We start from the raw sequence: 24,708 nt of genomic DNA, 5'->3' as shown, positions 1-24,708 counted from the left end.
AGAAACCACATATAGTTGGTGGGTATACAAATTATTTTTTCCAGATTAAAATGAACAAAGCATTATTAGAGCCCTGTAGACATGACAAAACACAACTATAGTCACATTTATACTCTTTTTATTTACAACATATTGCGCAACTGCGGCGTCTTGAGACACATGCTAACTCGCAAACTAGATAGCTAGCGACCAAAATGGTAGCCTTTGAGTTATTTCCTTTAAACTTAAATAGCCAAAAAATTACCACTTCCACACGGATCGGGAGGATAACTATTAACAGTTATTTAACCTTTAACATGAACATGAATCAAACGTAATAATTTTTTCTGGGTACATGATACCATACAGCATCCATATCAAACTTGCGCGGGTTGCACTAACATTAAACTTTCATATCAAGGCGGGGGCCTGCGGGCCACATTTGGCGTGTTTGAGACCCCTGATGTATGGTATGATTTCGGAAGACTTATATTAAATCCCTATGCCGGGCATCCCAATAAAAGCGCAGTGTAAAATCTCTGTTGACAATAATGATAGTTGAATATTGTGACTATTAGGAATATAGAAACACACTGCTGGAGGTACGAAATCCGTTGGAGCAAACATCAAGTCATATTTTATTCCCTTTGAAACAGTTAGATTACCATCATCAGTGAATGTGCTGGGAAATTACAAAGAGTGATGTTTTTGGGTGCCGAGGCAAGTCTCGCTGATGTCAAATAATTTATTATTATTATTTTTTCATGTGAACTTTGTTAGATCGGATTATATACACAAAAGTTGTCACGACCCACCAGCTGGATTTGCAGCTATCATATTTGTTATGATGACGATTAACTATCTTCGTTATTGCAAAACAAAACAGGCTCCTGTCATGCCAAAACAACATCAGCAAACTCAACTGTCCTCTCGAGACCAAATAAACCAGTTAGGATAATATACTGTATAATGATAATAATAATCAGGTTGCATTGCTGCCGAGAGTTGGAGATCCTGCGTGGCCGATACTTCACCTTTGTGTTTAACGACCGAATAAACGCATGACGCGGGAAACACTTCCCGTCTTTCACTTTTAACACTTTTAACACTGTACTTCATTAAATAGCCGCGTGTCTTTAATGTAAAGTTAGCACGACCAACAATCTTGCGCTCAATGTCCTCTCCAAGTAAGTGGTGTGAAGGCTATCTCGCACATCCCTGACCGAGACCGAGTGCTGCCAATAGCGCCAGAGGGAACAGAAAGAGTGAGTGAGGGCAGCAGGGGAAGGAAAAGACAGAAAATAAGACGCATGGCCTGGATGGATGGCCTGAAAATATGTGTGTGTGTGGTGGGGCCATTGCGAAAATAGGAAGCTCGCTATGTATTGCTTGTTGTTTGTAGCTCATTATGGGAGAAAATGGAGGAGAGGGTTGAGAGGCCGCCTTGTATATTTGCGTGTTTAGAGGGCTGATGACTAAAAGAGGCGGCGTGTTATAAACCACTGAGCGCTCCATGAGCCACATACTGAAAATGTAATCAGGCGTGAATAAAAACAGTATCAAATATCAACATCGTTCACTGAGTCTGGCAGACTGGTACACCAAAAACATTTCAGCTCGAGGAAATCACATGCAAAAAAATAAAAAAATCTCCATTCCATTCACGACGACTGTCAGGAATATGGGCACAGAAGAGCACAAATGAGCATCTAAATGAAGAGTGGAGGAAAAAAAAGGCAAGACTTGAAAGCACCGTCTCAAGGACAAAAGGGTGTTTGTTCTGCTTCATACAGCAAAAAGGTTTTCAACCCGTTTCAAGCAGTTCTGCTCGCGCTGACTTTGAAACAAAATGGACAAGCAGAGAGGCGCACCATAGAACGTCTTCTTGAAAGAGGCAGGAGCTTTTGAAAGCGCTCCCATTTTCCCTTTGTAAAAACCCAGCTGGCAGGGAAAACCTACACTTGGTTGTGGAAAATCTATAAAGGACAGATAAATAGCAGTGAGTAAAAAGCTCAGAAAGAAATAATCTTATATTGAGTAAGGGGGGGTCCAAACTTTTTACACTTTTTCCACAAAATATTACCGTTTTAAATATCTCAACTGTATGCTACTAAAATGATATAATTTTGTTGTTTAATATTACATTGTGGTCGAGTGGTTAGCGCGCAGACCTCACAGCTAGGAGACCAGGGTTCAATTCCACCCTCAGCCATCTCTGTGTGGAGTTTGCATGTTCTCCCCGTGCATGCGTGGGTTTTCTCCGGGTACTCCGGTTTCCTCCCACATTCCAAAAACATGCTAGGTTAATTAGCGACTCCAAATTGTCCATAGGTATGAATGTGAGTGTGAATGGTTGTTTGTCTATATGTGCCCTGTGATTGGCTGGCCACCAGTCCAGGGTGTACCCCGCCTCTCGCCTGAAGACAATTGGGATAGGCTCCAGCACCCCATGCGACCCTCATGAGGATAAGCGGTAGAAGATGAATGAATGAGTTCTCCTCCTATTTTGTGTGGAAGTGGTAACTTCTTGGCTTCTTATTTTGTCTTTCCCCACCCTCGGCCATCTCTGTGTGGAGTTTGAATGTTCTCCCCGTGCATGCGTGGGTTTTCTCCGGGTACTCCGGTTTCCTCCCACATTCCAAAAACATGCTAGGTTAATTAGCGACTCCAAATTGTCCATAGGTATGAATGTGAATGGTTGTTTGTCTATATGTGCCCTGTGATTGGCTGGCCACCAGTCCGCGGTGTACCCCGGCTGGGATAGGCTCCAGGTAATGAATGAATGAACTTGAAAGAATGATCAGACGTTTGGTCATCACAAGTTCCTTGTTAAGAACATAGCACGGCGTGTTGTACTACGGTATATTGGTTGTATTGGTTTAGGAGCCACCTGCACAATCAACACCCAATCTGCCACCGCACTCGCTGGAATTGGATTGCGGCAACTTCCTCCAATTCCCCAAAATGTAATCGAAAGTGAAGGGTCCGCTCGCGCGGAGGCAAATCAATAATATGATCTTATTTCGATTAGCTGCACAGGCCCAGGTTAAAGTACAATAAAAGGAACAGAAAGGAAGTTGAATTACAAAGCAAAAAAAAGTCAGACAAATCCAGGAAATTACTTTTCATTCTTAGTGAATAAAGTTTTTGCCACACACACACACACACACACGCGTGCACGTGGGCAGATCACGCACCAATGACATTACACTCCTTAATTCCTAATTAATCCTTCTAAAATGGATTATGGTGCGAAGCATGACAAGGCCAGGATTCAGTCACCCTGACGACTCCTGTGTGCGTGTCTGTTTTTTACCTTTGGGTCTCATAAGGCTCGCCTGTCCTCGCTAATATGATTTGGGAAAATTAAAGCCGACAGAGTCTGATAGCTCTAATGACACAAAAATCACTTGTTCAGCATCACCCTATGCTTCCCCTCGCAGACACGCTAACGTACACACTGCCGGTCCCCGGATCATAGCTTTTGTGGTGCCCATCAACTCTCACAGCGAATGGCAAGAGGTCCTTGCATTAGCTGAATTTATAGATTCTGAGAGACTATATGGTTGCGCTCATAATATCTATAGGGTCTGCAGATGCACAAACACCTGGCGCCCCAAATCATCCATTGTGACGTGTTCTTATGGAGGCACCCATCACTATCCGACCCTATGGTTGCATACACATGTGTTGCTTCTGTGTATAAAGTCAACTTTTACACTTGGGAATGAGTTGAAAATGACTTTTTCTGTAGTTCATTTTGCAAAAACCTAACAAACATTGCAGCAGCCAGTGCAACACAGAGACTGAGGACTCCGCTCACACATTTTTGCACTCATTTTACTTCGGGCAGGCCATACTCAAACACTCGGCGGGCCGGATGTGGCCCCCGGGTTCGCAGTTTGCCTACCCTGTACTATTGGGTCGCAAAAAGAGAGCGCAATACGATGCGTGGGTTGGAAAGGGCTCGATGGAATGAGTTTGTGGAAAATTAGCATGCTTTCATGCGCGCCACGCCTCGGTGGAGCACCACAGGGCTGGCTGATGCCTTTAAGTGCCATGAAGTATTAAGCAGCCAATCTCTAAGGAGTCCCATTGGCGGTGTGTGTGTGTGTGTGTGTGTGTGTGTGTGTGTGTTTGTGTGCTGGCTGACCATTAACTCTGTACAGTTAAGTACCGAGACCTAAATAACCTATTTGGAGAGGGGGGGAGGGGGCGGTGGAGTTGAGTGCCAAACAATGGAGCGAGAAGAATAATGGTGCTTTCTGTTACGTGGTCAACCTCTTAGACAATAAAAGCACACAGGGAAGAACAAAAAAGGCCATAAAGGAAGGAGAGAAAGATATAAAGGCAGGAAAAAGCATTGTTGTGGCCTATAAAGGACAATAGCAACAGTGCTGTGTCCAAAATATCATTTCCCATCTGATATACATTAGCAATGCTAATCATTGACGAATGTGTTTTGTCATTCCTTAATCAGCAGGCTCCCCTACAATGTCAGCAGACTTTCATCTTTGTTGATGTAACCAATTACCCCAAAAGCCAACGCGCTTTTTTCTCATCAATTCACCAATGTGCTGAATTAACCAAATAAGCGGCGCCACTAGCAGCACGTTTCTTATTTCCACTGAGCCACTAGCACCTAAAACAAATGAGCAGACGTGTATTAGAAATTCAGTTCAAGAGAATTTTGGTCTTCCGATGAGTTTATGTTATCTTTGCCTTGCCAGGCCAGCAGACTTGAGTTTATTAGTGACAGTAATATAGCGTTTCACTGCATTTCCCTAAAAATCACAAATACTTCACCTTGCTGATATAGTTCATCTTCTTCTCAACAGTTCTCAACAGCTAAAATAATGCATAAGGCTAAAAACAACCAATAAGCTAAAAATGTCATCCAATACTTCTCTACAAGAGAGGAGAAATATGATCTGAGGGAAGAAGTACATTTGAAACACTTCTATGCTAGGACTAGGTTAAAAAGCCATAGCATTTCAGTATGTGGAATCAAACTATGGGATGGATTGAGTAAGGAAATCAAACAATGCACAACGATGAGCCAATTCAAGAAACAATACAAGCAGTTGATGTTTGCTAAATACAAAGATGAACCAGTCATGATGTGCTATATATATGTATATATATACTATATATCACTATATTGACGGTTACTATGGTAACCATTATGTCATTGGATGCTCATATCACCCCGTACTTCGGTACAAGGTACATTATTTATAAAAAAAAAACAAAACAACAACCTTAAACTGTATTATGGAAAGCAGGAAGTGAACAAATGTAACAGTTACTGATTGTAAAAGTACCAGATGGAGGTGTAGGATTTAATAAGCTTTGCTTCTTCCTACTCCTTTTGGACATGTGGAACTGGGAACTACCATTACCAATTAACATAGCATGTTTTTGGAATGTGGGAGGAAACTGGAGTACAAATAAAAATAAAAAAAAATAAATAGTCGTAAAAATAAAACATTTAAAATTAAAAAGTTTAAAAATTAAAAAAATAAAACGAACAAAAAAAACTATATTATGAAAGCAGGAAGTGAACAAATGTAACAGTTACTGATTGTAAAAGTACCAGATGGTGTGAACTGATTATGGGATGCACTCAACTGTAATATGATGCATGTTCAAATGAAATTAAACCCCATAAACTAGCAATAGCGAGTAGTCAGTATAGTTATGATTCTTGCAGCGTTGCAGTGCCGAAAACAGCGAAGCGGCGAAACACGAGAAATGTTCACAAATCTCTGAAAGCATCAATTCCTTCAGAGTTCCTCAAAAACATATTCATGAAAGACATGGAAAAAAAGAAAGATCTTTCGAGGTCTCTCTCTGGTGTGGCGCTCCATTCACCCAGACAGACAGAGGCTGTTGATGCCATCTGCATGCAAAACAAGCCATGAAGAGCTTCCTTCTTCTTCCAAAGTTCAAGCCTTTGCCACCAAAACCACATCCAAAACAAAGCATAAACAAGCACTGTGCTGCGCTGCGTACATGTAGGGCATGAGAAAATTACTGTACAGTCGTCCCTCACCACTCCACTACACTTTTGCGGCACTGTTCAAAAATACATTCTTTAATAAATCATGTTGTGTGGTGGAATTATATGAGTCAAAAGTAGGGGTGTGATGAAACCATAACAGTATTAAACCTGACAATGGATTATCGATACACTCTCGCTTCGCTGTGTATTGAACTCATGAGAGACTCTGGGCTGCAAAATATCAACTTTTTTTTTTACCATCATTATAATCATCATTAATATTACCATTTTCATCATTATCGTTAACAATTTTTGGATTTTTTTTTAATTATTAAATTTTACAGACTTCATTGCTTCTTGTAGCGTGATGCATCATTCCATCTGTTATTTTTCAATTTATTAGCCCACTTTTTTGTGACATTTTCATATCATTTTCTGGATCGCATGTGTCTAATCTTGTGCATTAAAAAAACAAGAACTTGAGACTGTGTCTGAACAGGTGACCAACCCAAACATCAGTATCTCGTATTTTTTGCATGGGGGTTCACCGTGTATTTATTAGGGGCCGTGCTTTATTTAGCTCCTCTTTAGCTTCTTTAGCTCCTCTAGCGTCAAGGCTTATAATTAGTCTAAAATAACATTTTTACCCTTATTATAACTATATACAGTATATAACTGTATTGGGTAATATGAGTGTAAAGGTGACTATCGAGGTATTGTTTAATGTTTTGATGGCAATAAGAATGTTAAAAAAAATGTATTTGGAAAGTGGTTTTCATACAAAAATCAGCAGGACAGAAGATGGAACCCACAACCTTCAGTGTAGCAAGTGCGAACATGATGACAGTCGAGGCAGGGATGTCGATCATGATGGAACGACGGAAACAGGCGTTAGCGACGCATTCAACTGTACTGCATTATTGATGGGAACTGAAGTGAAATAGTCTAGTCTATTTTCATTGCAACACGGACGTAACAATACTCCGCTGACCAAAAAGTTCTAAACATTTTAGCAAAAAAAAATCTGAAGTTGCTGAAGTTGAGTGTAATTTTCAAGCCCAGTGAAGCTTCATCGCGCGCCTGAACTGCTACAACTCCGAAGCCGACTCCCTCACTTCCAAATTTATAACTCTTTCCCGGGATGACAAATTAGTCATCGGCGTTCTCTGTCTTCCACCGGTGGTCCCCGATGCCCTGCAACCATGCCCTGCCTTGCCAGTCTCACTTTCACCCTGCATTTAATCTGCAAGGTGGGGTGATGAGCACTTGGGGAACCGCGGCGAGATGAAGATGAAGGCGAGGAAGGAAGGGCAGGATGAGTAGAACGGGGGAGGGTTGCTGGGTGGGAGATATGGCCATGCATTATTGAACATACAGAGTGAAGTTTTAGGGGGGATAAATGTGAAAGTGTGTTTAGGGACAACCTTTTCCCTTCAGCCTCCTCACCTCCCGCCTCCCTTCATTACGTGTCCTCCCCTCCTTTCCCTATCCGTTCCCCATGAGGACAGCCACATCTCTTATTCAGAGGGGAGGTTAAAAATTCAAAGCTGGGAAGGAGGAGGTGGAGGCGTACACACCGAGAGCGAAACGGTACCTGAAACTGGTCAAAATACGGGAATGTCTGTAGGGAGTTTTCTGAAGTATTAATCTAGCGAGCGCCCCGCTTTGATTAGACATGTACGTGTGTGGCGAGGGGTGGGTGGTGATTGCGGAGAGGGAGTGCGATGATGACAGGGGAAGGTGATGAATAGGGAGAAGAGGGGGGGGGGGGGGGGGGGGTCGAAGTACACATCCACAAGGAGCGGTGTAGTGTGGAGCACATACAGCATGGTGAAAAATTAAGGTGCCTTCTGGGCAAAGCAGAACCTTCATCTCACAGAACACGACATATGCAGATACCGCATAATAGAACAAGGCTCCTGCATCCAAATACACACACACAACCCCAACAGGCCCAAACATGTTCTCACAGACGCAGCAAAAAATGCACTCATAAAATCTGCATTCGAGTAAATCCGGTGGCGAGATGCATGACACGAGAAGTCCTGTGCAGAGTAAAATGCCAGTAGGTAAAATGTAGCAGATTAAGGGCAGAAAGTGGATCATGGCCTGGTGTAAATGCCACTGGGTTACTCATATAAACACTGAGCTGACAAAGCTACAGACTGCAGGGCAATTTGTCTCCACCGGTAAAACTAAAGCTTCTCGAGAGCATACAAATGGAATTAAAACAATTTTGAAGAGCAAAAAGTCGTGAAAAAACACTAACACAAGTCATGATATTGTGCAACGGGAGCAAATACTTTCTTAACCGAGTGATTCGGGGTAGACGTTTAAGAAGGAAAAGGGCTGGACACTTTATCTGAAAAAGTATTTTCAGTTCTATTAGGTCAGGGGTCTCAAACACGCGGCCCGCGGGACAAATGTGGCCCGCAGGACACTAGTTTGAGGCCCCGGCCTTGATATGAAAGTTTAATATTAGTGCGGCCTGCGCATGTTTGATATGGATGCTGTATGGTATCATGTACCCAGAAAAAATTATTAAGTTTGATTAATGTTCATGTTAAAGGTTAAATAACTGTTAATAGTTATCCTTCCTATCTGTGTGGAAGTGGTAAGTTTTTGGCTATTTAAGTTTAAAGGAAATAACTTGGAGGCTACCGTTTAGATTGCTAGCTCTCTAGTTTGCGAGTTAGCATGTGTCTCAAGACCCTGCAGTTGCGCAATATGTTGTAAATAAAAAGAGTATAAATGTGACTATAGTCGTGTTTTGTCATGTCTACAGGGCTCTAATAATACTTTGTTTATTTTAATCTGAAAAAATAATTTGTCTACCCACCAACTATATGTGGTTTCTTAAGTTTTTATTATTTGCCGTTTTATTATTATTATTATATTTATTTATTACTGATTTTCTTTATTCTTGATTTATTTATTTTTCATCTTATTTTGTGCAGAAAAATAAAAATTAAGATATTTGAGAACAGTGGAAAACTTTCATATCAAGACGGGGGCCTCAAACTAGTGTCCTGCGGGCCACATTTGGCCCGCGGGCCGCATGTTTGAGACCCCTGATCTTGCCATTCTGACTTTGCTCATTCCAAGGAAAACCATCCAAAACATTCTAATAAATAGCTTTGGCAATTGTGTATTAATATGATGAGGTCACATCCATGTTTCTATTCAGATATATTGACAGTTACAAATGGCCCTCAGAGAAAAGGACTTTTGTTTAATAATAGCGCTACCACATGGTGTCCTTATCTTGATGAAAGACATGAGCATCGTGAAGAAGATCATCATCTCGAGTTGGCTAGCCAGCTAACAACACATTAGCAACAGCTGAGGGCTACGCTAAAACAATTTGACTGAGATAAGATTGGACTTTCAAAGACACTATGAAACGCTTCTGCAGATTTCATCTTTCCTTTCTCAAAGAACAGCTGCCCCCCCCACCCCCTTCCCCATATTCCTCCACATTTCCCATAAAAATCTCCATCGAGACGGCATTGAGATAAGAGGAACGACTAAATCTTGAGCTGTATGAAAAGGAGGAAAGGAGGAAATGTTCCTATCATGTCAGCCTTATCTTTGAAGTTGTTGCTGTTTTTTTTTCCACTAAACGTATTTATCAGTAACTTCAAAGTGCCGCCCTCATATTTGTGTGCCCTCAAATATACAGTAAGGTAGATGCCCTTGCAACACCGCAGTAAAGGGAACAGTCATAGTACTTTGACTGCTTCCTGTTGTTTTCATCCAACTTAACTACCACAACATTTACTAGAAAATGATGTTGAAAACCTTAGTATCTTCACAAAGGGAACATTTCATGTATTGTTGCATAAACATCCATAATGCAACTGCAATCTAGAAACGATTTTAATGTGCTCGCTGGCCTGCGATTGCGACTGGTGCGGCAAGAGTTCAAGTATCGAACAGCCTCGAGATATGTTTGGTTCCTGTGTCCTACACTTAAGACTCTGGAAATCTCCTTCCCCCGTGGGAGGGGTTTGAAGAGGGAGCGTGAAGGTTCCTGCAAGCTCCGCGCCCTGCATCTGATACGTGTGGCATATGTGGATAGAGTACAAGGTCATGCTCGGTAATCTTGGGTGTGTGGTGCGCGTATGGCACTTTGTGCCTCCTCGGGGGCGGCGGGTGTTTGCGATACCAGGCGGAGGGAAAAGGACACTTGGAAGACACAAGCAGCAAATGTTCAGGAATGTTAACCAATTTGCAGAAAGAACTGTTTTTTTGAGCGATGGATTGGCTTTCTAATCATAGCAATGGCTTAGCTTTGACTTTTTCTTGCCTTTGATACCTCATCAGTATCAAAACGAAAACACCTTTACCTTGACAAACGCAGTCGCAGCCAAGCACACATATGCACAAAAAGCACACATAATAAAAACAGAGTGGGAGGAATAAGAATATGTTGCTGTGACCAAAAGGCAAACAATGTAAAAGAGCAGTGGGCGGAAGGAAGGTAGCTACGTATACAATATCAAGCTCTTCATACCCTCACATCATTTTTTTCCCCCCTCAGGAAAATGACAAAGAATGCATATATTTAGCTTTCTGTAACAAGCTTTTGTGCTTATCAGACATTGCCTGCATTTAAGGCATACACGCATCTTACAAAATACACACATATATATATATGCTCTTAACAGCTGCTAAGCCATGCTATCATTGGACACATTTAAATGCTAATGGGAGTTGTGATGGGAGATTGGAAAACCGGTTGGCTGACCGATGGGCTGTCTGCGAGAGGAGGCCGAGTGAAGCAAAGTGGGCTTATTCCAATTCAAAAACGGGATAATCTCCAAGAAAGAGAAAAGGAAGCAAGGGGATTAGGCACACGCCGCGGTGATGCTCCAGCAGGAGTAAACTTGGCTTATTTGCATGCAAAACAGAGACGAGAGAGAGACAGACGTAATGAGGGATCGAAGAGAATCAGCCAGACAAACGCATACGTTTGTATGGTGTGGGTCTACGTGTGTGTGTACGTGAGGGAGCGCCAACGTGGGCATGCAGATGTGTTTTGAACCTGATAAGGCCCGATGAATGCGTGGCGCTTTGTGGGCTATTTGGTGGATGAGGGAACGCTCGTGATTGCAACACCAAGAATACGCACCGAGGCTTAGTGATTGAGCAAAGCCAATCCAATGCACCACTACTGATCCCGGGCTTAAGAGGTATACTTGGGATTCCAACTTAAGCGCAACAGCACACATAAACACCTGAATGGACACACAAGCTTGGCGTCCTGTAAACAACAACATGCAATTGGAAATCCGGTCAGAAACACAAACAAAAAATGGAAATCGTCAGAGATACCAAAGAATTTCACAGAAAAGAAATACCAAAATAGATTAATGTTTACTAATGAGGTGCACAGGACCAAGCTTTACACTTCAAAAGCCAACAATTCTCCTCAACTTCCTTTACTTGTTCCAACATATTCCAATTTCCATCAGCAGCTCACTAAACACCGGGGAAGTCCTGCACTGTCAGATTTGATCCCAAACTGCTTGGCATCAAACCTTGCTCCCAGAGAGGAACTGGCACATGCCCGTCCTGAGCTCAAATAAAACTACGCTCATCAACGAATCCCTCTTAAGATGCACCTTGCCTCTCAGAACCCTGCTGTCAGCTCATTGGATTGGCTCATTTGGATGCAATTGAAAAACCATGGACCAAAGACGCTCCATAGCCATCATCTCCAACACTGGTGGATCTCTTAACCCTGACAAACTAGGTATGAGGAGATAGGTGTGACATCCTCATGCTAAACATGGTCCTCCTTCATTTGTGTCAGACACACAGATTGTTACAATGTAACCTCCAATACCATGTTTTCTTCTGGCACCACAGTTTGGATACACTCGCTATGGTGTTTGACATAGACCTCAATCCTGAACGCTTCATTGCTCCCTTTGGCTCCCCTCCACGTGTGACTCCTGGGCCCCTTATTTGATTCAAGTGGAAGTAGTGCAGTGTGTATTCCCTTCTTCTTGCCTTATTATTTCACATTATTGTAAACTCAGCCATGTTGGACAGAGATGCTTTCATGGCTAATTTGCATGAAATATCAAGCAGCTTTCTCTAATTGTAGAGAGCGCAGGGGACGGACAGTTTTGTGTGCGACTTGTTCCACTGTACTGATTAAGACCAATTACACAATCTCACACAGATACAACTATAGAGCAGTAGAAGTAAACTAATTAAGAAGATGGTTTGACAAAAACAGACTCTTTGAACCTATGTAAACTACTATGGAGTTTGGGTTAATAAAATGTGGCCATTGTCCACGTAGTTTTTGCGATGCAATGCTAAATCAGCTGATTTTTATTACATATTTCCCATTCTAGGAGTGTGTCCACATGTTCCATGGACTTTTTTCTGTCTAATTATAAACAGCCACACATACAAGTGAACACACCGTGACAAAGACAGTCTGTGACCTAAAGAAGACTCAACAGTGGAAAATCAGAGTATCGCAGTCAGTCATGGCTGAGCTGGGCTGGCTGCAGTCTGATGAATATAAAATACATCAAATGCATATAAAATATATTTAGAGCTGACGACAGAAGTGAGAAGAAATAGAAAATATTATGTGACATTCAATGTGACCAACTGTGAAACGTACAGTGACATTATTTCACATAATCTCCTGGGTGACATTTCGGTGTATATATATATATATATATATATCCCACGTTACAGTTGTAGCACTTGGAAAAAAAAGAAAGGCTATGAAGGGATTGATGCTTGATCTTAATGTTTTTCATTATGCGGGGAACATTTTCTTTGACCGACTACGCCCTTCAGCCCGTTAACTGTAAGAGTCAACAAATGTTATTAAGTATTTTAAGTAGGTCCTCTAATGATCTAATCAACAACCCCGGCCCACAAATCTTAATGCCGCTCGGGTCGTTAATAATCTGCATGTCTCATTCCTTTAACTGATTGGCCTAAGCCCCTTGAGAAGCCCCCAGGCAAGCATGTGCACCTGCAATCACACAAGGCCCTTATTTATCAATTAGTGCCTCATTAAGGTGAAAAATGAATGGAGCAGACCTGAAAGGAAAACCAAGTACACGTAGGGAGAACACGGGGAGATCAAAAGCCTTATTAGAATTGTTTTGCAAACGTGGCTAAGCTACGAAGGAAACACGGCAGTATTACTACGCTAACCACTGCATCCAGGTCTAATAAACCTCTTGGGGTTGCATGGAGATACGATGTATTACGTTATAGGACGGAGCTATTGCATGTAAAACAACACAGTATAGTTGGGGTGTTCTACCACTGAAGAAAAATGAGGTCATCTTCCTACAACAAACTGACGAAATGTAGTAATTAAGACAGAGACAAGGAGGAAGAAAAGAGCGTACAGGCTGGAGAATTGGGATATGAAAATGATCCTCCCATTATGAGGATTAATAATCTTATATGCTCCTAGCCCTTTTCTCTTCTTTTCTCTCCCGAGTCAAATTAATCACCAACGTTCCTCCAGCCCAGCCTTCCCTTGTTTGCCCCCCCCCCCCATCTCCTTTCTCTTACTTGGCCTTTTGGTAACTGCGCTATCAAACACTCACACAAGAATAGCAAATGGAGAATCATACGCTGGCGGATATTTTCCCTCTTATCAACGTGATAATCGCTATTCTGAATGATGCAGGCAAGACAACTTAGCACCGCGTAGTCAACTGACAAAAACACTAAAGAGACGTGAATTAGGATCCAGGAACTCGATGGAAAAGGCGGGGATCAGCTCGGCGTCTGCAATATTATGCACGATAAAGCCTCGTAGCCACACTTGCTGATGTGAAGCGGGCTGTTTATTATCACATATGGTCGCAGCGGGAGACTGATTATCAGGCCTTTACACCCACAAAGCACACATGAAAATATTGTTTACCAAAGTCACACAAAGTTATAGAATGTTGCAGAGAGAAGCCGCCCGCAGGAAGCCGGGCAATTAAGCCAAAGAATGTTTTCAGACCACCCGATGAAACGCGTAGCTGTATGCATTGTTAATTTCCCAAACCTCGCTCGCTTTAATGACAGAGAAGAAAACACACATTGCTAATAATGCGTGAGCTCTGTCTTTGAACGAGTGGAAAAAAACACCAGGAGATGATCTGTGAGTGTGCATGCGTGTAAAGTCAACAGCGGCGGCTTAATGAGATCAGACATATTAATAGAATTTAAATGAAGAATTAAACCAACATAATACCGCGCACAATTTGCCAAACGTTTAGGAAATGCGTGATGATGGATTCTCTCTAGATGCTAAGAGAATAATTACACACAAACACCAGATAATGAATGCTGCGAGCCGCCGAGCTCTTTAAGTGGTGCAAAGCAGACCTAAGAGGTTGGAGGACTTGAGCTTGTTCTTGGGGGAAAACTATCCTAACCCAAGAATAATTTGGCTAATTTGGCACAGAAATATAGAAATATGTATTGGCTTTTACCAGCACGGTACCACGTAATATTTGTGTTGACCATTGAGTCAGGTGGATAAAGACCACACCATAATGCGGTATGTCCTTCAGCCAGTAGATGTGACTGCCATCGCTGCCCTAACCTCAAAGTGCAAAGGTCAGAAGCCACAACCCTGCACTGAGCACTGTATCCCCCGGCATGCATGTTTGTGTGGGTGTGCGCCGCTTGGCAGTTGATGGAAAGAACGAAGGGTCAGGAGGGCTGAGTGATGGCTCCGTGCAGCGCCGGTCTTCCTTTGTGGCGTAATGAGGAAAGGGAGACATGAGAGCAGGAGAAAGGGCACCGCAAGGATCGGAAGACTGAAGACGACCTCCCGAAGGTGAGGGATAAGGAGGAAGGTAGGGAGGTCGGAATGAATGCATTAAGGCCTTGAGAGGTGGGTTTAAGTATGAGTAGGACAGACAAAGGGTGATGGGGGTCACTCTGGATATAGGCGATATATGCATGCACCGTCACGGCCACGTAAACATGTACACCAATAGAGAAAGCGTGGCTTCGAGCACACTTGCACTGAAAGCACATAAACATTATAAAAAACAGCTTTTTTTTTTTTTTTCAACCCTCAGATTTAGAAAGCTTATTTCCAACAAGGTCTAACTCACGCATGAATAAAGACTTCCCCCTCCCGGATACAGACTTCAGATGCCAAACACGTACAACACACACTAATAAATGACACCCTCGCAGGCAGGCAAACAGACAGGTGTGAGCCTATGAAAAGGCCACAGTGTCTTTATAGTGAAAAGGTTATTAGACATCATCTGGAATAGGCGGCAATCTTTCCCTGTGAAAAAAAAAAAAAATGAAAGTGGCGGAATATGGGTCACGAGGAAAAGGGACGGGGGGAGGTTGTCAAATTAAGGTGTGAGAGTGGGTGGGGGGGCGTTACAACTGCCATACAGGTGAGTATAGACGGGACAGCTGCCAGGGCTGACATTTTAACTGACATCAACAGCCAGAATTGGCCGTGTGTTCAGGTGCCCGTTTGTTTATTCATGACACGTTCGCGAGTGTGTGCGTGACTGTACGTGAAGGTCAGACGGACACACACACACACACACACACACACACACACAGTGTCTGCCTTGTTCGTGTTCTCATTATGATATGAATATGGAGGAGTTAGAGCAGAAGGCTGGGTGACACCGGGACAAGGTGATGGGATTGGACAGGTGTGCTCGTGCGAGCGGAGGGCCCTGTGTCAGCACTTTTGTGCCAGGACAGCAGGTGGCACGTCGAAAGGGCATCGGCGACCTTCTCCCTTATCTCTCCTTCCACCTTCAGAGCCCAGAGTCCGTCATTGCCCTTCCGTGCCGCAAAGTGCAAATTTATCTGATCCGGCGCTCCGCACAAGTAATTGGGAGGATGATCCCATACGCAGGCGATGTGCCGGTGACTCATACATGAACTAATACGGGGATATTATTTTGACAGGGTGTTCAGGAGTAATGTAAATGTGCGGCGTGTCCTCTAAGCGGAAGAGAAGGAGGGGAAAAAATGAAATGACCGTCTTGATACAGGCTATTCTTACCTTTAGTAGCTGATGGAAGCGGAGCCGGATGGAGGATTTAAATGGATACATGGATCAGGGAGAGAGACAGAAAGGGAGGGGATAATGCGGGGAGAAGTGAAAAGCAGGGAAAAACATTTCCTTAGATGACTGCACATAAATGATGATGGCGAGTATATGCAAAGCAGCCACACACACTCACTCTTGGTCTGCGAGGAGAAGGCCAAGGTGAGCTTGGCAAAGAGCTCATTGTTTTCAAATTTCTCCTCTTTGGCCGAAGTCCAGAAACTACTCTCGGAGAGGTCTTCGGGTCCAATCTAAAAGAGAAAGTGACACCAGTGAGACAGCGATAGGGCAACAGAGAACAGGGATTCCTGCTCTGTTTCAGAAAGTAATCATCACTCCGCAATAGTGTTTATGCATGCACCTGCCAAATTGTGCTGGAAACAGTCAGGCTGTAATACAAAGCGGCAAGGGCACTGAAGTAAAGGGAGGGGATGCGCATAGAGAGGAAGCGGGGAAGGGAATGATGGCTGAAAGGAGGAGGAAGAGAGGAAACAGGCAGTCGTTTTCACTAATCTGCACACCACAAAGAAGCTTTAGCTCCAGACCTTCACACGGAAGTCGAACGAAAGAAAGAATCTTGGACTTTTCTCCACCCCCTCATTCTTAAGCCGAGGTCACGACAGGTCCTACCAGCGCCTGCGGCTGGTCTAAATGCAAAAAAAAACGCACGCAAACTGGTCGTAGACCCGCCGCAGAGATTCTTTCTTTGTTGTTTTCAGGTGGCAAACGTACGGCGTCTCCATGTGGCATCCGTACGGCCAAGCCGTGTATGTTTTGCTGATGTCAGGTTTGGGCAAATTGTACATTTTTCCCAGGGTGCACTTACACACTCTACGGCAGGGGTCTCAAACACACACGGCCCGCGCAAGTTTGATATGGATGCTGTATGGTATCATGTACCCAGAAAAAATTATTACGTTTGATTCATGTTCATGTTAAAGGTTAAATAACTGTTAATAGTTATCCTCCCTATGTGTGGAAGTGGTTAAACATTGATCTTACACCACAGCTATGTTCTCCACAAACAACAACAAAAAACGCTGCCATTTGAAGAAACAAAAAATTCTACGTCCGGTTCTTGGGTTCTCTATTGTCTCCCTTTCTATTCTGGTCATGAGCTACAATTAACTTGTATGTGGTTCCATCACTTTGAGTGTTCTCATTAGGCAAAGGGAAGAGTGAAAGCACTGCTAGTACATTTACAGATATCAGGCATTTCATTATGGACAAAGCCGCAGGGACGGGGTGGGGTGGGGGGGTGTAGTAGCATGGAAAAGACAGGGTGGCGGGAGAGAAAGTGAGACAAGGATGAGCTCAGGATCTTGCCAGAAAAAAAAAAACAAAAAAAAAAAAACAAGAGCTCACAAAAGGAGGTTGAGACCAAGTTGGGGAAAAAAAAAAAGTTAATTTAAATTACAAAAAGAATACGGTCCTTTCGAGCTGCAATTTAATTATCTTTCAGTGGTGCTGTTACAAGACGAAGGCTTATTAAAAAGCAATTTCTGTGACATCCTCGTCAAACATTCGCCAGACCGAGCAAGCGAGAGACAGAGACAGAGAGAGAGAGAGGGCTAAACATTGATGAAGTCTGCTGGAGCCATTAAACAGTAGCTCGGGGCTAAAGGAAGACAGAGGGCCATTTTGATGTTTTAACCATCACAGATGAGAGGGAGGAGCACAGCATGAAGGATAGTCATAAGATACAAGTATGCAAGGCAATTCGCTCTTCAACCTTGCTGTTAAAGCTGTGACTCACTGATGCGTCTACACGCACGCACACACACACAAAATACACGCTGAGCAATGTCAAACTTAACACCTGGAAATAAGACTGAGAATATGAATTACCACGGCAGTATAAGTGGCACAATTTGGGGTTGAAGCTAAATATTCAAACAAAACTTGTGCTTTGCAACTGGTCCCTGAACGCACCTTGGGTCGGTGTCATGTTCCTGGGCATGTTTATGGTCAAGCTCGAGTGGGAGTGGGAGGACATTGAGTGTGGACTTCACATCCCGTCTGTCTGACACAAAGCTAGCTAGCTAGCTAGATGTCATAATGACAGTAATATACATATCTACAGGAGAAATCGCGGCATGAAGGGAAAGCTCTGTTGTGTTGCGTGGGCCAATTTGGCCCTCAATGAAGACTACCAGGTAGAGTATGAAGTAAATTTAGTAAAATGTTTGAATGCATGGAACTAACATATCACCTTGCTCCAGTTGGCTCTCTTCAGCTGCACCTCAGGCTTGTATTCCTTCTTAGGCTGGAGCCCAAAAGGCAATGGGGGTGGCACAGGGGCACCCCAGCCCCCCATGGCAAACGGTGGAGGTGGTGGCATGCCGGGACCTGGTGGAGGAGGAGGAATGCCAGGACCACCAGGCGGTGGCGGCGGCGGGGGAGGTCCCATACCTGGTAAGGGTGGCGGAGGTGGCGGTCCGGGTGGTCCCGCCATGCCAGGCAAGGGTGGGGGTGGAGGAGGACCTGGCATGCCTGGTAAGGGAGGCGGTGGCGGTGGGGGAGGCATGCCGACCTGACCAGGCAGAGGAGGAGGAGGCGGTGGCGGTGGCATGGTCGTACAACCTGGTAGGGGTGGGGGCGGCGGCGGTGGCGGCATACCGCCGGTCTGGCCGGGGAGAGGAGGGGCAGGAGGTGGAGGCGGCAAACCGGGAGTTGGCACAGGAACCGTTACTGTGACAACTTTAGTCTTGGCCTCTTCCAGATCTTTGGACAGCTTGTCAATCTGAAGCAAAGGAAATAAGTGACATAATTAACGTTATTGTCGGGACACATATTACCGTTTAATAATCCATTGTCTGCTTTCCATTCCATGAAATGACATTACTTCTTGGCAAATGCCGCCATGTCCAAGTGATAGGCATGCCAAGACAGTGATTAGATTAGGCGGAACAAAAGAAGGAGACAGAGTGACATAGAGAGGGATTAAAGTCTGGCAGGACTGAGACGAGAATGGAGGACGAGGCACATAGCAAACATAGCGAGGGATTAATTCCTCAAACGCAAAAGATGAAGGAAGAGGAGGAGGTAAAAAGCAATTTGATGTTACAGTATGGAATAAAAAGTAGTGACCAAATAGTTTGTCTTTCTTAAAAATAGACTGAGCCATTTCACTGATGAAACAAATGTTCACCCATGTTTTACAACATAGAGCAGGGGTCTCAAACACGCGGCCTGCGGGCCACACTAGTTTGAGGCCCCCGCCTTGATATGAAAGTTTAATGTTAGTGCGGCCCGCGCAAGTTTGATATGGCTGCTGTGTGGTATCATGTACCCAGAAAAAATTATTACGTTTGATTAATGTTCATGTTAAAGGTTAAATAACTGTTAATAGTTATCCTCCCTATCCGTGTGGAAGTGGTAAGTTTTTGGCTATTTAAGTTTAAAGGAAATAACTTGAAGGCGTTTTTCCCAGGGTGCCCTTCCACACTCTACGGCAGGGGTCTCAAACACGCGGCCACACTAGTTTGAGGGCCCCCGCCTTGATATGAAAGTTTAATGTTAGTGCGGCCCGCGCAAGTTTGATATGGATGCTGTATGGTATCATGTACCCAGAAAAAATTATTACCTTTGATTAATGTTCATGTTAAAGGTTAAATAACTGTTAATAGTTATCCTCCCTATCCGTGTGGAAGTGGTAAGTTTTTGGCTATTTAAGTTTAAAGGAAATAACTTGAAGGCTACCGTTTAGGTCGCTAGCTCTCTAGTTTGCGAGTTAGCATGTGTCTCAAGACCCTGCAGTTGCGCAATATGTTGTAAATAAAAAGAGTATAAATGTGACTATAGTCGTGTTTTGTCATGTCTACAGGGCTCTAATAATGCTTTGTTCATTTTAATCTGGAAAAAAAAGAATTTGTGTAACCACCAACTATGTGTGGTTTCTTAAGTTTTTATTATTTGCCATTTTATTATTATTATTATTATATTTATTTATTACTGACTGATTTTCTTTATTCTTGTTTATTTTATTTCTTATTGTGTAGAAAAATAAAAATTAAGATATTTGAGAACTGTGGAATGTTTTATCAGAGCTTTTCTTGTAGAAAATCGGAAAACCAAAGCAAAGTTTATTCATTTTTCTGTTTTTAATAAATGTGTTTTTTGGGGGGGGGAAACCTGATGCGGCCCAGCCTCGCCCAGACCCTAGCTCCAGCGGCCCCGAGGTAAATTGAGTTTGAGACCACTGATATAGAGCAAGAGAGACGGATGCCCGTTATTATAAATCACCAAAATATGACCTTAGAACGACACAATTGTTTTCAGCAAAATGGCGACTGTGACTTTGGGTGTTCAACCGATGGCGGGAATCTCATGCGTGCAAGTGAAGACCACCTGTCTGAGGCGTGTGTCTGCTTCCATCACATTCACATGACAGAATGTGTTTAATATGCAGCTTGAAAACCCCCCGTGTTGTTTCATCAGTCTTTGAAAAAGGACAGTGACAGACTTTAAGGGCCTGTGAGGCAAGATTCCTTAATGAAGCAGCAGATGAAGTGTTGGGCGCCGCATCAAACGGAGGGACGTCTTGCATGACTAGGAATCTTGGATGGGCAGTATCTCAAACGGAAAGAAGGGGAGGCCATCTTAGCTTGAGAAGCCTGTTTGATGTCCATGCTTGGGACAACTGTGTGCACGCGTTGGGCTTTTGAGTGGCAAGAAGATGAATTTTGCCGCCGCTCAAAACTTGGATGAATGTCAATTTTGTAAAGTGTATAGTCTAAAAAAAAAAAAGCCGATAGGTGCACACATTGATGAACATCTTTATATGGTAACGCGCACTGGCATGAGGGAATATTGTTCCGGGTCACTCGGAATGTTAGCGAGTCCAAGTTTGGGAGAGTCGAGATGGTGATGCAGCAGGCCACTGACTGACACAACATAGGAAAAGAAAAAAACATGTTGTTACTGTATGTGAGCCACCAAACATTATCCAGGAAAACGTGTGATGCCAATTTGTAGAAAAGCAGCTACTCCGAGTCATGACAGCCACGGAATCTATCCGGTCGGCTTATTACATTCCATAACCTGTGCAGGTGACACATTTTCTGGCAGTTCTTATAGCTGTAGCCCCCCCGTCTCTAACACCGGGTGCCTGCAAATTACTGTCAACACAATGCGACAAAAAGCCTCATATTTCCTCATAATTCACCATGATGGACAATTAAATGGGATTCCATAAAAGTATTTTTGTCCCACATCCATCATGTTCCTTTCTTGTCCTTGCAGTCATTCAGCTGCGCTCCCAATTTCCCACTTTTCCGTGTTTCGATGAGCTTCTTAATCTCAGATGGATTTAGCTTGCTTCACCATATCCTTTCAGTTGTAGGCACGCTTTTCAAGCCGTTCTAGTTACACTTCAGCAAATCACTTAATACCGCACGGCCTCGCTTTGTTTAGGTGGGCGTGTCAATAAATATATCTGGCAGCAAACGCCAACACCAAGAAGTTTCACTTCCTGTAGTTGTGCCTACAGTCAAAGCTATGCTGTGGATTTTCAAGGCCAAAAGAAGTCTGTTTGTGGTCTTCATTGACTAATATCACTTCATGTACTTCATGTACTTCATGTACCTGTTGTTGCAGAGTGCTGAGCTGCTGCTGCAGACACTGGTTCTCATTTTCCCGTTCCTGTTTGGAGCAGGCCAGTTGCTCCTTCTCTTGGCTCAGGTCCTGCAGCTTCTGCTCATAGTCACCCTCGAGTTTCTTCAGCTCCACCTGCAACTCGTGGCGTGCGGTCAACTCTGCGTTCAACTAGTGTAAGAAAAGAGACTCTTCAGTCATTATGCTTTGGCATAAAGAAATGCACTTTTTCAATGTATTTATTTAAAACATTTATTACATAAAAAAAACACAATAGAACAAACACAACACTCTTTAAACCTAAAATGAAAGGGAGAAGAAATACGACAAGTCTTATTGTCTCTGCCCCCGGAATCCAGCCACAAAGAAAGCAATTTAAAACGACATAAACAAAAAATATACACACAACTCCCCAAAAGTTCCCCAATTCCAACTCAGGCAACGGTTTAATACGCTTTTTTAATATGAGCATACTGGATGAGGGGCCGGGGTCCACTATGGAAGCAGCAACCAATCACTAACTGTGACAAGAACGCCCGACTACAATGCTAGCATTCCGACAAAGTCTGGTTTTTAATGTGCACGAAAACCGAGGTACCGGTGTATATCAGTTGAATCTGTGCAAGATAAGCTTTCCAATGATGTCGGCCTTGCTATGCAAATAGGGGGCGGTGCAAAACCCACCACTGGTGGGCTGTTAAGATAACATCAATGCAACACTTGATAATCCAATGATACACGGTACTGCACGTGAGGCTGGTACTGCTTTCAATGGCTTAGACTTGGAAGTGTCTACTACTCCGTGGTATATTTCGGCCATCGGTTTCATTTTCAGTACGGAAGGCTCCGGTTTTTCGTCTTCTTCTTGTACACTCGCCAAGTAGGAACACATGAATACACACGCGCACATCCTTGTTCACGTTGGCTGTCAGCTTCCTGACAGCCTCATCCCTAATTCCTGCCAGAGAGACTGTCTGCAATTACGCCATCACACACGACTAGCGCTAATATGTGTGGGAGGCCGATGACAAAAATGTGTGCTCGTGTGTGTGTGTGTGTGTGTGTGACTTTGTACAATGGATATGATCCCGTGTGTCTGAATGAAGGCTAGTTTCAGCTCTCTGCAATTATCCCGTCACTAGGACAGAAACATTAGAGTAGCAGCGCACCGTAATTAAGGCATTTACGGCCTTATGCGAGGACGTGTGTGATGCTGGTCTTTAGGAGTATTTTTTGTGTCCGATAGCTGTCAAACGTGTGAACGCTCATTCTTTTCATCACTCTCCATTCCCCCCTCATTTGTCATCCCATGTCAGTCAGACACTACCCTCACAAAATGTTATTAAAATCCTGCTGCGTAATACTAGAGGAGAAGCTATTTTTTTCCTGAGCTTGTATAAAATGTGAATAAATACATTCATTTGTTTGTGTCAAGTTCACCTTCTTCTCAAGCTCCGTAGCCTTGGCCTCGCTGGTTTCCACCTTAGTTTGGTCTACCATGTTGTCTGTCAACAAACCCAATGAATGGGGGAGAAGGAAAAACAAGGTTAGCCAGGTGAGAAACAGACAAAAACGTTCACATCTTTAACACCGTCTACCAAGTACCAAAGTCAAGAAGTGCAAAAAGTACGGCGGGAGCCTCCCATATAGTATTAGTCATAAACATTTTCATAAAATACATTGTGAATTAGCCGATGACGTGGATATCATTGAGAACAAGGTGAGAAGGACTAGCTGACCAGCAGGGTGCCGTAACAGTATAATTGCAGGGTCTGCAGGTGGTTCAGTGCTCAAGGGCTTATTGAGCATGTGCAGTAAAAGAGCTAATTAACATGAAGATGAATGGCCCAAAGTAGCTGGATCAAAGACAGCTGGATGAAACAGATAGTAATGACAGGCGGGCTGCAGAGACTTCAAATAGAGAGGAAAATTATATAAATGCAGAAAAAGGCGAAGCTTTCTGAAGGGGAGTAAAACCCCTTTCAATGACAGCAGGGCGACCGGGGGGAAAGAAACTCCATGTTACAGCTGCTGTGTGCAGCCGTGGAGGGCAGGCATCCCCAACTGGTACCGTTCCGTGGGCGGGGCTGAACCATAATAATAATAATTATTATTATTTTATTTAATTTATTATATATTTTTAATATTATTATATTATAATAAGAATAATATTTTTATTATTATTTATTGTTTAATTTATTGTATATTTTTATATTATTATAATAAGAATAATATTTTTAATTATTATTTTCACATCAAATTTTATGTAAATGCATATGAATTTTGGAAAAAACAGCTATTATGTTATTAAAAAAAATAATCGAGAATAGAGAAGTTTTTGCATGTTGACCTGACTGTGTGGTATTTCCCTCCTATTTCATACTTCTTTATTTATGTGTGACAACAAGTATTTTATTAAGTGAGCACTTCAATGGCTGCTTGGAAACAAAGACTTTACGTTTGCTCTCTAAAACCTCCACAGGTGCTCCTCGGTTTGCATACTAGTTCCGTTCCTAGACTGTGATGCAAGTCCAGTTTTGGTGTCAATTAACTCTGAGGTCACCCGAACTGTACACAAAACACACGAAGGACATGAAACGCGAAAGACAAGAATGAAATGAATCCGCGATGAAACAATAAGAGCCAAAGCACTAGCGGCTGTCTATGTCAATAATAACGCTGATACACTGCTTCGTTATTGCTGTCACTTTCAGGGGATCAGTGAGCTGGCAGTTGCGTCACGTGGCTTTGAAAGAGTTTCGTGATTTACGACCGTCCTTGAACATGACATGAGTCCTGAGAACTGTACGTGTGGCTGCGTGCAGAGGACAGTTGAATTTGGCACGGTTGGGCCGACAGTAGCCTGCTTTGCTTTTGCAAGAAAGACGGTAAAACGGAACGGACCACCTGAGGACCACCTGTAACAAAAGGGTAGTCTTGAGCTAGTGACATGCAGCAGCTTTAATCCATACTAAGTAAGGCAGAGCAGAATGGGAAATCTATTTTGTCAAAATAGTATGCAACCCACACACAGTGTGTG

General features: G+C 43.2%; 1 protein-coding gene across 3 annotated transcripts in view; it reads right to left on the bottom strand.

The window, feature by feature from the left end:
* The window catches only part of diaph1 (diaphanous related formin 1), an 82,634-nt gene that overhangs the window by 41,406 nt on the left and 16,520 nt on the right, over positions 1–24,708 (bottom strand). For all 3 annotated transcript variants that reach the window (XM_058062953.2, XM_058062952.2, XM_058062954.2), the window contains 4 exons: positions 23,109–23,173; positions 21,660–21,839; positions 18,286–18,816; positions 16,210–16,324 (listed from right to left, as the gene is read on the bottom strand). In XM_058062953.2, coding sequence (XP_057918936.2) covers positions 16,210–16,324; positions 18,286–18,816; positions 21,660–21,839; positions 23,109–23,173 — 891 coding nt within the window. The remainder of the gene's footprint in view (positions 1–16,209; positions 16,325–18,285; positions 18,817–21,659; positions 21,840–23,108; positions 23,174–24,708) is intronic.

Source organism: Doryrhamphus excisus, linkage group LG22 (assembly GCF_037039965.1).
Source record: "Doryrhamphus excisus strain RoL-2023G ecotype Guam linkage group LG22, RoL_Dexc_Guam_v1.1, whole genome shotgun sequence".
NCBI lineage: Eukaryota > Metazoa > Chordata > Actinopteri > Syngnathiformes > Syngnathidae > Doryrhamphus > Doryrhamphus excisus.
This window is presented reverse-complemented; position numbering and strand designations above follow the sequence as displayed.